General features: G+C 43.3%; 1 protein-coding gene across 5 annotated transcripts in view; it reads left to right on the top strand.

Annotated features, from left to right (window-relative positions):
• The window catches only part of TEX2 (testis expressed 2), a 100,592-nt gene that overhangs the window by 69,280 nt on the left and 18,045 nt on the right, over positions 1–13,267 (top strand). For all 5 annotated transcript variants that reach the window (XM_053375301.1, XM_053375302.1, XM_053375303.1 and 2 more), the window contains exons 3-7: positions 1,734–1,934; positions 4,108–4,447; positions 7,192–7,439; positions 9,034–9,180; positions 10,646–10,745. In XM_053375301.1, coding sequence (XP_053231276.1) covers positions 1,734–1,934; positions 4,108–4,447; positions 7,192–7,439; positions 9,034–9,180; positions 10,646–10,745 — 1,036 coding nt within the window. The remainder of the gene's footprint in view (positions 1–1,733; positions 1,935–4,107; positions 4,448–7,191; positions 7,440–9,033; positions 9,181–10,645; positions 10,746–13,267) is intronic.

The following is a 13,267-nucleotide window of genomic DNA, read 5'->3' as shown; positions in this document are numbered from 1 at the left end:
AAAACCTGAGCCAACAGGTGTAATAAATCAGTTGAGCAGCATGTGGTTAATCTAATTCCATTACCCAGTTAAATTGAAATGAAGACAGGGACTACCGGGTTGTTGGGGGAAGCAATGGGGAAACTGGTCTGACTTACGTTTTTGTAAGCATGTGTTCCTGTCTCAAAGGTAATCTGTTCTAGGGAAGCATGGCTCTTTGGTAAGACTTTCATTTCCTGCTATAGAGTGGTATTCTGTTGGGGGATCTTTTCTGTTGCTCTCAGTGAGCATATTTTGCCTTAATGTTGCATCTGTCTTGTGCAATGGATTAATGATGCCCTTACGTGACACCAACCATGTACCCAAGAGCTTGAGGCATACAGAGGCTGTTTTGTTCTCTTCTGTAGCTAGGGAAATGGTGCCAAGTGTTTGTGTGTGGAGGGGAATCCCCCTTCTTTGGAGATTATGGGCTATGCCTAAACTTCAGTTTGCATAGCAGAGGCCGCCTGAGCTCCATGCCGTTGCCAAGAGCTTTTGGACATGTCAGAATTGCAGACCCCTTTGTTCCGATAGCATACAGATCACATGTTTTTGTAGCGCTTGTGAGAGGAGACAAGAGGAAGCAGGTCCATAAAGTATCCTGGGTGCTTTGTTCCTGGGTGTTTTGCTTGCCAGGGGTCCCAGGATTTGGGGGAGATGAGTGAGTGGGGATGGTGAAGGCCTTGGCTTTTTTTTTTAGTCAGAACTTGTCAGAACTCAGGTGGGTTCTGGCACCTCTCAGGTGGATGCCATTGCCATTCTAAGATATCACTGATGGAGGCCTTGCTTCTGAGCAACATTCAGCCGCACACTCTGACTTACATGCAGGGCTAGCAAGCAAGAGTCTCAGTGAGGCCTTTTGTACCGTTTCCGAACACAATTTAAAGTGTTGGTGCTCGCCTTTAAAGCCCTAAATGGCTTCGGTCCAGTATATCTGAAGGAGCATCTCCACCCCCATCGTTCACTGTGGTCCAGCACTGAGGACCTTCTGGCAGTTCCCTCGCTGCGAGAAGGCAAGTTACAGGGAACCAGGCAGATGGTCTTCTCAGTAGTGGCGCCTGCCCTGTAGAACGCCCTCCCACCAGATGTCAAAGAGAACAACAACAACCAGACTTTTAGAAGACATCTGAAGGCAGCCCTGTTTAGGGAAGCTTTTAATGTTTGATGTATTACGGTATTTTAATATTTTGTTGGAAGCCACCCAGAGTGGCTGGGGAAGCCCAGCCAGATGGGAGGGGGAATAATAATAATAATAATAATAATAATAATAATAATAATAATAATAATAATATTTTACCACATCCTCCATTCACTTTTAAGCATGAGCAGCTTAACCGCCTTAGTCCTTTCTACACTGCTGCAAATCGTTTAATTCTACACTTAGACAGTTCTAGGGATAAGGAGCTTTCAAGGTTTTTTTTCTAGGTCCTAGGGCCTGCCTTGCCACTAACCTGCTCCAACCTGCTCTGGCTCTGTGTCAAAATGCATTTACTCTTCAAGGATTATGGAATGGATGAGGTTGACACACGATGGAAAGGCAGGAATCGGTTCCTCCCTGCAGCGCTCAAGGTGGCTGCCGTACAGAACCTTAATTTTGTCTCGTTTGTCGTTTGACCTTGTTCTGTTGGATTTAGGCTTTCAGCGGCTGATATTTTAAATTAGCCGTGGGATCTATTCTGAATCGCCTTTCAGTAAAATTCCTGTGTCTTCTCCAGGGCTGGATGAATGAGATCCATAACTACGATCCAGAGACATACCATGCTACATTGACTCACTCTGTCTACGTGAGACTTGAAGGAAGCACCTTGAGACTTTCGAACCCCAACAAAAATATCTCCAGAAGGGCTATTTACAATGAAGCCAAGCCAGAAGTCACTTACATTAGCCAGAAAATTTATGATCTTACAGAAAGCAAGGTGAGTTCCAATGACATTCTATGGGTAGCTCCCACATGAGGACTTAAGTGGGTTTTAAAATTATCATCATCATCATCATCATCATCATCATCATCATCATCATCATCCAGGGGTGGCTAACTCAATCCAGATGTTGTTGGATTTCATGGTGAAGGATGATGGAATTGCAGTCCAGCAACATCTGGAAAGTCACAGGTGAGCCACCCCCACTTTAAGTCTCTTGCAATGTTTTTTCTTTGGATAATGGGACTAGCCATTATGGTTTGCTGCCAAACATAATAAAATATTTTATTTGCATCATCTCTTTGTCCTACTGCATCCAAGGAAACTCAAAATGTGACATCACTATGGTGTATGTTTTCCTGCCCCTCAGATAACAGCCATGGAACTAGAGCGGGGTAGGAAAACTTGTAGCATGATGTCATATGTTTAATATTTATGTGTGTTGGTGTGAGAGCTATGTATATTGGTGAAGGGGTGTGTGTTGAGAACATAGGGATTCTGTTTTCAGTGTCTGCCTAAATATCTAATTTTCCCCTTTCTAAATACCAATGCTGAATTTTCACAATGTTGCTGCCTCCATCTTCAAAGACAGCAAGGGGAACTGGGGTTGAACTGAGTTCCTTGCTATCAGTGCTTTCTTCTACCACAAAGCCACCATTGGCTACATACCTTTGGAACTGGCTGTGGAGTTTTCTTGAGAATTATTACACAATAATGGGATCAATAGACCAATGTAATCAGCTAAAAATGGGTTATTTGGTGACGGTGCCTAAGTATACTGCCATAATGTAACTGATATTTTTAGGGGTCCATGCAGACATGCCATTGCCTATGTCATTCAGTTGAAGTCACCATATAGGGCCTTGACTATGTTGAGGCTTGCATTGTCTACTTGTGTTAAAGTTCACTACCGCCTGTTCAATGTTGTGGATGCTCAAGTTCATCTTCTTCTACAAGTCAATAATAATAATAATAATAATAATTTATTATTTATACCACTCTGGGCGGCTTCCAACAGAACATCAAAATACAACAGTCTATCAAACATTAAAATCTTCCCTAAACTAACTTGTAGAAGTTAGTTTTCTTCTACAAGTAAATAATGAGAACTGAAAGAGTTTATTATATTGGGACTCTTGTTTGCTCCCATTTGCAACTGGAGATGGTGCTAAATTTTAGAATGTAGGGGGGAGCTATCTGCTCCAGCTTGGAAGATCCTCAGCATGGCAGGATGAAGCAGGCCCTGTCCTCTGAAATTAAGCACTCCTCATATACCTGAAGGAGCATCTCCACCCCCATCATTCAGCTCAGACACTTGAGGTCCAGTGCCAAGGGCCTTCTGGTGGTTCCCTCACGGCGAGAAGTGAGGTTAGAGGGAACCAGGCAGAGGTCCTTCTCGGTAGTGGCACCCACCCTGTGGAAACCTTCCCATCAGATGTCAAGGAAGTAAACAGCTACCTGACTTTTAGAAAATATCTGAAGGCAGCCTTGTTTAGGGAAGCTTTTAATGTTTGATGTTTTATTGTGTTTTTAATATTCTCTTGGGCACTGCCCAGAGTGGCTGGGGAAACCCAGCCAGATGGGTGGGGTATAAATAATAAATTATTATTAGTAGTAGTAGTAACAGTCATACCTTGGGTTGAATATGCTTCATGTTGAGCGTGTTTGAGTTGCGCTCCACAGCAACCCGGAAGTAACAGAGCACGCTCAAAATGACGTCACGCATGTGCAGAAGCGGCGAAAAATGACGTGCACGTGCACAGATGTGGCGTTGCTAGTTATGTTTGCTTCTGGATGCAAACGGGGCTCCGGAACGGATCCCGTTCGCATCCCAAGGTACCACTGTAATTGACTCCTCTTGATATTAGCTAAACTGGCCTCCTCTCCCACTGATTTCCCAAACTTATATTGTTATTTGGGGGGGGGGCTGACAGGAGGAAAAATAGGGGGTAGCAGAGGGACTGATGGGGAACTCCTCTGAACCAAGCCTTCCCAGGCTTTCTGTGAACTCTAGGAAAGAATCCTAGAGCTCAGGAAGACCAAATGGTAAAGGAGGGTCCCCGTCCACCATCGTTTGCAGTTGATGACGTATTCAACCAATGCCTACCGTTCCGTATTTCCCTGCCCGGTGTGGTGGGCCAGTGAAATGAATTCGCAACTTGTTTTCCAGATTCACCTGGTACCCAAAAGTTTGGCCCGGAAAAGAATCTGGAACAAAAAATATCCTATTTGCATTGAGCTTGGGAGACAAGATGACTTCATGGCTAAAGTCCAGGTTGACAAAGAGACATCGGAAGAGAAGCCCACCGTAGAAAAAGTGGAAGCGAGCAGTGAAGAACCCAAGAGGCAACCTCAGGATGGAGCGAAGTCCATCACTCAGAAGGACCAAGTGCTTTATCTCTTTGGGAGGACTGGTAGGGAGAAGGAGGAATGGTTTCAGAGGTTCCTCCTGGCTTCCAAACTGAAATCTGAAGGGAAAAAGCCAATTGCTGTGTGTGGACAAAAGCCTGGTAGGACCCTGTTCTCTCATATTATTAAGATTCTTCTTGTAGCGAGCTCAAAGTACCAGCTTATAAAAGATTCATTGGAAGTGGCATATATTCCAGAAGGAACATTTGGGCATTCAGTGTGTTAAACAGAACATGTCTAGACTGCAGTCTGGGGGCAATTTAACTCCTCCCAGAGTCGTCGTGCATTTATTAATCCATTTTTAACTATCTGCATTTTAATATCCTGCCATATGTACTTTGCTGCACGGAGTCAAAATGAGTGGAAAAAGAGCTTAGGGTATCTGCTAGCACGTTCACTGCTGTTAAAAAAATATTTCCCTAAAGGAAAAATATAAAGTAGTGTCTGACCGTCAGCAAATGTTGTGTGAACTTTGTAGTTTGCCCTTCTATTGGCTTGACAATTTCTCTTTAAAAGGGCCTTTTAAAATGTTTGGACGTTCTGTTTTCAAGTGTCTTAGGGGGGTGTAGGTATACTCTTCTAGAGTGCTTCTGACCTTATTTTATTTAATTGGTGTCATTTTGTAAAACACGCTGCTGTTTCTTTAGAATGATCAGATGTGCGTCAGTCTCTCTTCAGAGAAAAATATTTAGGAAAAATGTGGAGGCCATACCACTGACTGAACTTGCATGAATCTAAATGTTCTAAAGTTACATTAGCAAGAAACATCAGACACACTGCTTAAGATGTGTAATTTTAAAATCGAATGTGGCAAGCAGACATTAATTTTTAATCAGGCCTTTTTTTATTTCACCCTTCCTCACAAATCTTTTCCCCCTCTTTTAAAATATTTGCAGAACAAAATGTTTGCAGCTTGCAACGTGCCTAAGTTAGCTCTGACGTCGTTTAGCAATATAGATATAGAATCTAGAAATTTGGCCATAATTTGAACCTTGGAGTGCATAGTGCATCAATAAAATAAAATAGGAACCAAGGGAAGTTTAGGCAGTTCTGTTAAGCATTTAGTGATGTCAGGCTTTTTAAAAACACAGAGTTTTATCTCACCAACTTCAGGACACAGTCCTCCCCCTAGGTTTGCACATTCCCTGCCATTGTTCAAAATCAACATTTCTATTACCTTTGGTGGGTCGCCCTTGCCTGTTTTATGAAATAAATACAAATATACGAATTCAATTCATGCAGACTTGTCGGGTTTGCATAACCTGCTGAATTTACAGAATTTTTATTTTGAGGCACTTAATCTGCTCTTTCTGTTGATTTGAAATTAACAGGGCAATCCTATACCCTCTCCCTTCCAACACGAATGATGGAGCAGGTTAGGACTGGGTATAGTTGCCTTTCCACCACCCTCTGCCAGCATAGAAGAATCCTGCCAGCTGGGATGGGCTTTGCTGTGGCAGAAGTCCAAGCTTCAGCCATGCGAGCAGAGAGAGAGAGAGAGCTACTGCTAGGGGTTTTCTTGCCATTGTTAGCAACCTGAAAGTCCTGAAATGGGGCCTTTCAGGGAGGGGTGTGTTGCCAGCAGTTTTGCATCCACTGGCAAAGCAGAAAATTAGACATAGCTGTCCTGTCCTCCCCTTCTGCCCTGACCAGCGTGAGATGACAGGGCTTTGGATGTGGTGCTAGATCTGTTTCTCTGCTCTACCTGGCCCAAATCAGGATTCCTCTGTCAATTATTCTGTTTGCAATGTCATTCAGAGATTTTTCTTTTTCTCATAGCCTGTGAAGGTGTATCCATACTGGTGCCTCTATCAAGGGGCTTTCCCTTTCTTATAGCTTCACTCACCCAGGTATATTAAACAGAGGAGGAGGATTTTTGCTAAAAGTTCACGGGGATAGGTATAGCTTTCTGCTCATTATATAAACCTGATGGGAATCTTGTTCCCATTGTATGGTTAAGTTCCTTAGCATCAGTACTATTTTTCTAGAAAAAGGGGTGCCGGAACTCACCATGAACACCTCCCTTGTTCTCTTATAATGGCAGTGGCGCCCACCTGAGTTCCGGAAAGTTCCACCTGGAAAAAAAGCTCTGCTTACACATCATACACTGAAAAGTATGTTATTTCCCCCTGCCAAGAATCATGGGAACTGTAGTTTATCCTGCACAGAACTATAGTTCCTAGTATGTTTAATAAACTACAGTTCCCAGGGTTCTTTGGGGGAAGAGACATACTTTAAATGTTTGGTGTGTATGCAGCCAAAATTGGGTAGACTGTAAGCAGCCATGTTGCAGCTGTGGCTTGGCTACCTTTCCCCTGGAAATTCCTGTATTTATGTCTTCCTTCCTTGTGGTTCACTTCCACATGGCAGTTGCTTCCTGCAATTGCTGTAATCCACCTTGCTGATTTTAAGATAATATGCGTGAAAGCTTCTGGGAAAGACTTGCAAATAACCCCTTTGCTTGACGTTTGCCTTGGAGCACTGTCTGGCACAGCAGTGTAAAAATTCAAAAAATGTTTCACTGACGACTTAATAAAAACACATATGAGGAGATGAAGTGAGAGGGGGATGTCTCCAAACTGCGCCCGTGGTTAAATGAAAGCCCATTTCTAATGTACAGAAATTTGGCAGATATTTTTATTGCATCCACTTTCATGGCTGCTAGTGTAAAAAAAACAACAGAAAAAAACCACATTCTTTTCATCCTGCTCTTCTAAGACTTGCCTTGTAGCCCATCGCCTCTCGCTAGAATCTTAGCATCTTAAACTCCTGACTTTCATGGTCGTTGAGTTTCCTATTTGATTACTTATTAATGATGGAGGCCTTTTCCCTTCCCGGCTTTTAGGATTCTTGCCAGCACACAGTCGATCCGACAGCCAGTCTGGAGCTCTGACCCACAGCCGTAGCAGCAGCAAAGGGAGCATCGATGAAATGGTCTCCCAGCCGAAGCAGAAGGAACTGGCGGCCAGTGTGAGACAAAAAATGCTTCTGGATTACAACGTGTATATGGCCAGGTGCATTCCACAAGAACAGGCGAGCCCTGTGGCCAGCCCAGTCCACAGTGCAGACAGCAGCCCTACAGCTGTGAAGAAGGTGAGGTGTACAAGGGTTAACTGATCTGCACTGAAATATTATGGTCACCCTTCAACTTCTGTTGTTTCCAAGAGGTTTCTCTGCATGCGGGTGTTGGGCAGGGTGAGCTTGGCAAGGGCTCAACCCACGTTTAGTGCCATCAGTTTCTGTCTACTTTGAATCATGCTGTGGCCTTTTCCTAGTGTCTCCGTAGTGTTAGGCAGTGCTGCACCTTGCCCATGGTTTCTACACCAGTTCTGTCCTTCCAGAAAAAGAGGTGCCGGAACTGACCATGAACACCTCCCTTGTTCTCTTATACAGTGGTACCTCAGGTTAAGAACTTAATTTGTTCTGGAGGTACAGTGGTACCTCAGGTTACAAACGCTTCAGGTTACAGACTCGGCTAACCCGGAAGTAGTACCTCGGGTTATGAACTTTACCTCAGGATGAGAACAGAAATCGTGCAGCGGCGGCAGCGGGAGGCCTCATTAGCTAAAGTGGTACCTCAGGTTAACAACGGTTTCAGGTTAAGAATGGACCTCCAGAACAAATTAAGTTCGTAACCAGAGGTACCACTGTAATGGCAGTGGTGTCTACCTGAGAGGTGCTGGAACTGAGTTCCAGCTGGGGGAAAAAAGCCATACAGCTTCAGAGGCTAAATGTGGCCAGCCGTAGCTTTAAATGTCAAGGAGATAAAGAACTACACAACTTTTGGAAGACACCTGAAGGCAGCCCTGTTTCGGGAAGTTTTTAATGTTAGACATCCTATGTTTTTATATGTGCAGGAAGCTGCCCAGAATGGCTGGAGAAACCCAGCCATACGGGTGGGGCATAAAATTATTATTATTATTATTATTATTATTATTATTATTATTATTATTATTATTATAATACGTCCCCCCCCCCGCTAACTATCTACTATTATCTGTGTGACTTTGGCCATTCCTCAGGAAGTGTGAGTTGCTCGTGTTTCCTTTCTTTCCCCAGGTATGTGCAACATCCAACATTTTCTTCACCGTTAGATGTGTGCTCCCTGCGGTTACCAAAGAAGCATGAGAAAGAAGTGCAGTTAGTACTAAAATGGGAGAAAAGGGATTCTGCTCCCCACACCATGCCTAAGACTTCTTAGGACGGTCTTATACAGACAGGGTTACTTGTATTGTATAGTTCTATTAGCCTCTTGGGTTATTGTGCAATTCCGCTGTGTTTGACCAGAGGGGACAGGGGAGCGAAATTATATTTTGCATAATATAAGAGGCAAAGCTTCTCTCCACCCCATTATTTTCTGTCTCCAGCCTGGTTTCAGGCTACCTTCTTAGTGTTGGCTTTCTTCAAAAAGAAAATAAACTCTGTTGGCATCAGCTCTTCAGCATTGCTAAAATGACCCCTTGTTTTCAAAGGATTGTCCGCGTTGGTCAATGCCTTTGAATTATGTTTGTGGAATAAGCTTAACTCGTCGTTGGGCAGATAAAACAATACCCCTTTCTATGGAGAGGTTCTTGTTAGCCCGTAAAGCCTGCTGTGTGGCTAGCAGCCCAGGGTCGGTGTTGTACATTTTCGATAGCCACGCCAGAGTTTCTAAAAGTAGGGAAACTCTCTCTCTCTCTCTTACCAGTTGCCATCCGATGCCCATTGTGAAGAAGAGACACAGGAAGCATGGGTGAACGCCTTGCTGGGAAGAATATTTTGGGATTTCTTGGGAGAAAAGTACTGGTCTGACATGGTGTCCAAGAAGATACAAATGAAGCTCAGCAAAATAAAGGTATGGGCTGTTTTTCCAAGACTCAGCTCTCTTTATTCTAGAATAGGGAATGTACTGTGTAGCTCCAGGCTAGCTCAGTAACAAGGGCTACATCCACAGCCTTGATGCATTTAGCTGACTCTGCCTCACCCCAACTTGGAAAGTTCCATGTGTGTGTGGGGGTGTGTGTTTCTGCTGGTGAATCCATTGGGGATCCTGTCATTGTCATGTCCGCCTGCTATCATTTCTTGGGCACTAGGCAGTGGGAAGCTGAAGTAGACCTGCAGGGCCAGGAAGAGGAACATCTCTCCCCAATCCGGCCCCATCCCTACTCTAGTCTGGATCAAAGCGGGGCTTGGATTGTTCAGTCCGTATATTGATTCCCCTCCCACAAATTGAATTTTTTTCTCAGCCCCTGCACTTACTTGCTCCTGTCACTTCTTTTTCCTGGCATTGCACACCTGAGATGCATGTTTTCAGTACCCACCCAATTCCTGTGACTGTAATCTGTTTTTAATTGTGAACTGTTAAATGGTATTAATCTGCCCTGGGACTGGCCGGTGAGGGGCGACTTAACAGTGTCGCTCTTTACAACAATGGATAAAGCAGGGCTTGCCAGCTTTTCTGACCCTTTTGGGTCAGTGTAAAACCCTCAGAAATCTGTCTCCAGAAGGGCTTTGCTTCAGTCTTCCTGTCTGTTCCCGAGGGCAAACAAGAGACCAAAGTATTCAGTTCTTTTAACTGATAGTGCAAATAACATTGTAATAACATTTTATCCCTCTCCGTTATCTTGCAAAGAGCAATAACCTATGTTGGTTATAATGCCTTTCTGGAACCTAAACACAAATGACTATTAAGCCTAGATTCAGCCCAAGGTCTTTGAAACGTTACCTTTTGAATATCATATATATATAGAGAGAGAGAGGTAGATAGATATAGATATAGATAGATAGATAGATAGATAGATGATAGATAGATAGATAGATAGATAGATAGATAGATAGATAGATGATAGATAGATAGATAGATAGATATAGATATAGTGGGATTTCAGTATTGTATAGGTTACTACTTAAAAAACAACAACAACAGAATCTCCAGGGTGAGTATCCTGAGTTTGCATTCCTAAGAATGTAAGCAAGAAGTGAATTCCTACTGTATATGCGATAAAAGTCTACCTAGTGAAGCGTTCTATACAGGCAATGTGTGGCTACCAGAAATAATATGATTATATTAAAATTTATATTCTTTTGGTGCACAATGTGGCCCCCGGCACTAGTCTTCAGCACAATGTGGCCCCCGGCACTAGTCTTCAGCCCACCCCTGCTTTTAAGAAACCTTCTCCGTATCTTCCCAATACTTCAGCTCCAGTTACACTTAACTAGGAAGTCAGATTAGTAAACCCTATTGAACACAATAGGACTTAATTTCTGGATATTGCATGTACTTTAATGCTTGAAAAAGACTCTCTTTTTCATTCATTCAGTTGCCGTATTTCATGAATGAACTAACACTAACTGAACTGGACATGGGAATTGCCATGCCGAAAATCCTTCAAGCCTGCAAACCTGCCATTGATTATAAAGGTAACCTATCAGATTTTTAACTTTGTAGATAGCACAACTATCCTATGACTGTTCCCAGCAAACAATTGACGGGGTGCAGTCGTGTTTCCAATTCTAACGATTGCAGAGGGATAGCCATGCTTGTAAATGCTACTTTAATGTCTGTTTTTTATGTAATAACATTTGTATGGTAATTCATTTTTCTTGTTTTTATAGCCTTTCTATCATTTATCATTGAATGGCAAGATTTGTGTTTTTGAATCTTAAAGTTTATACACACATGCATTCAGAATGGGGATTTCTTCCCAGAAAAGCATGGGAGCAGAAATGCTAGTAGTATTTGGTGTGGGGTTGCCGTATTTCAAAAAGTTAAATTCCTGACACCTGCAGTTGTTGAGCTAAATTCCCCCTGACGCCATTTTTACACCTGAAAACCAGGACATGCCAGGAATTTTCCTGATGTATGGCAAGCCTAATTTGGTGGTACTTCTTAAAAAACATTTGAGGGAGGGTTTATGAACAGATATCCCATTAGGGGGTTTCCCCAGCCCACTGGAACAGATTGGGGGGAGGTTGGGGGGGTGCAAGGGGGGGGGAAGTCCTGTTGCACAAGTGAAAATCCTTGAGCTGGCAGGACTCGCTAGCAAAATATCGTCCTAAGACAGCAGGTTTTATGACTGAGCCTGAGGAAATGTCTGAACTGTGGGGAGCTGACTGGGAATATATTTCTGCAGGGGTGTGTGTGTGTGTTTGTGTCAACACACAAAGTCAGAATCACGATCCAAAAGATGTAAGGGGTTGTCTTCAGTGTCTCTGATTGTTTCCTAATGAGTTTCTTGAGGCTTCTTCAAGTTTTGCTCGCTCCAGAAGTGAGGTAGCCTCAAGTAGCTTCTTAGGAAGTATTGGAGCAAGAATGGGGAAGGCGTAGTCATCCCAGCTGTTCCTTGACTACAACTTCCATCCTCCCTGGTTGTTGCTGATGGTATTTGGAGTCCAATGATGTTAGAGGGCCAAAGGTTAGCCACCCCGGCATTTAGGAGGAGCATTGGAAGTAAGTGAATAAGTTTCCTTGATAAAGGGACTTTCCTCAAAATGCAGTGTTGCATATATTGCAACCTGTATGGTTACAACTGTTTTCGCTTGTTTGGGTTTTACAGCTGTGTTTTGATGCTCCAAGTCATTGCTTCATGGTCTGTGAGCAGGTCTAAGGTTGGTCAGTGTTTGTCTGGGAGATTGCCTGGGAACATGCTTGACACCTTGAGTTTCATAATGGAAGGAAGGAAGCCTATAAAAAAATAGGTTTTGATATGGCTGGCTAGCTGGCTGATTGAAGGGTAAATGTTCTCCCTCTTTTTTAACAAACACATTATTGGTTTGTACTGAATTGTTATATGGGAAGAAAAATACCCCAGAACTGATCTAACAACATTAAAAATATTTTACTATTTGAGAAGCAATGGGTTTTCTAAAATTTTCAATTTATTATGAAATGTGTTGTTTTTTGTTTAGTTTTGAGGAGTGGTTAGAGCTTACGACATTGGAATGAAGGGTGACTTCAAGGAATGTGCATTGTCCTGAAACAGATATTTAAACTTCATATTTACCACAATCAGGGCAGAGAAAAGCACATGTGTGGTCATAGTTATGTGGAAGATGATTCTTAATGGTTCTGGAGAAATAAGTTCCAAGATCACAGAAATGTAGAGTTGGAAGGGACCACGAGGATCAGCTAGTCCAATCCTCTACAGTGCAGGAATCTTTCAAGGAAATACAGTGGTACCCCTAGTTATGAACTTAATTCGTTCCGGAGGTCCGTTCTTAAACTGAAACTGTTCTTAACCTGAGTCGCGCTTTCCTTAATGGGGCCTCTTGCTGCTGCTGCGCCGCCGGCACACAATTTCTGTTCTCATCCTGGGACAAAGTTCTCAACTCGAGTTAACTCTTCCAGGTTAGCGGAGTTTGTAACCTGAGGCGTTTGTAACTCGAGGTACCACTGTAAACAACTATCCGACTTTTCGAAGACATTTATTGGGAAATTTTTAATGTCTGATGTTTTACCATATTTTTTTATGTGCTGTAAGCCGCCCAGATGGGACGCGGGTAGCGCTGTGGTCTAAACCGCTGAGCCTCTTGGGCTTGCCGATCAGAAGGTTGGCGGTTCAAATCCCCACGATGGAGTGAGCTCCCGTTGCTCTGCCAACCTAGCAGTTTGAGAGCACGCCAAAAGTGCAAGTAGATAAATAGGTATCGCTCCGGCGGGAAGGTAAACAGTGTTTCTGTAAGCTGCTCTGGTTTCATCAGGAACGGCTTAGTCATGCTGGCCACATGATCTGGAAAAACTGTCTGTGGACAAACATCAGCTCCCTCGGCCAATAAAGCAAGATGAGCACCGCAAGCCCAGAGTCGTTCGCGACTGGACTTAACTGTCAGGGGTCCTTTACCTTTAAGCCACCCAGAGTGGCTGGGGAAACCCAGCAAGATGGGCAGGGTATAAATAATAAAGTTATTATTACTATTATTATTTCACCCAACATAAAGCCATG

Source organism: Podarcis raffonei, chromosome 2 (genome assembly GCF_027172205.1).
Source record: "Podarcis raffonei isolate rPodRaf1 chromosome 2, rPodRaf1.pri, whole genome shotgun sequence".
NCBI lineage: Eukaryota > Metazoa > Chordata > Lepidosauria > Squamata > Lacertidae > Podarcis > Podarcis raffonei.
The sequence above is the reverse complement of the archived record's forward strand: the minus strand, read 5'-3'. Positions and strand labels throughout refer to the sequence as shown.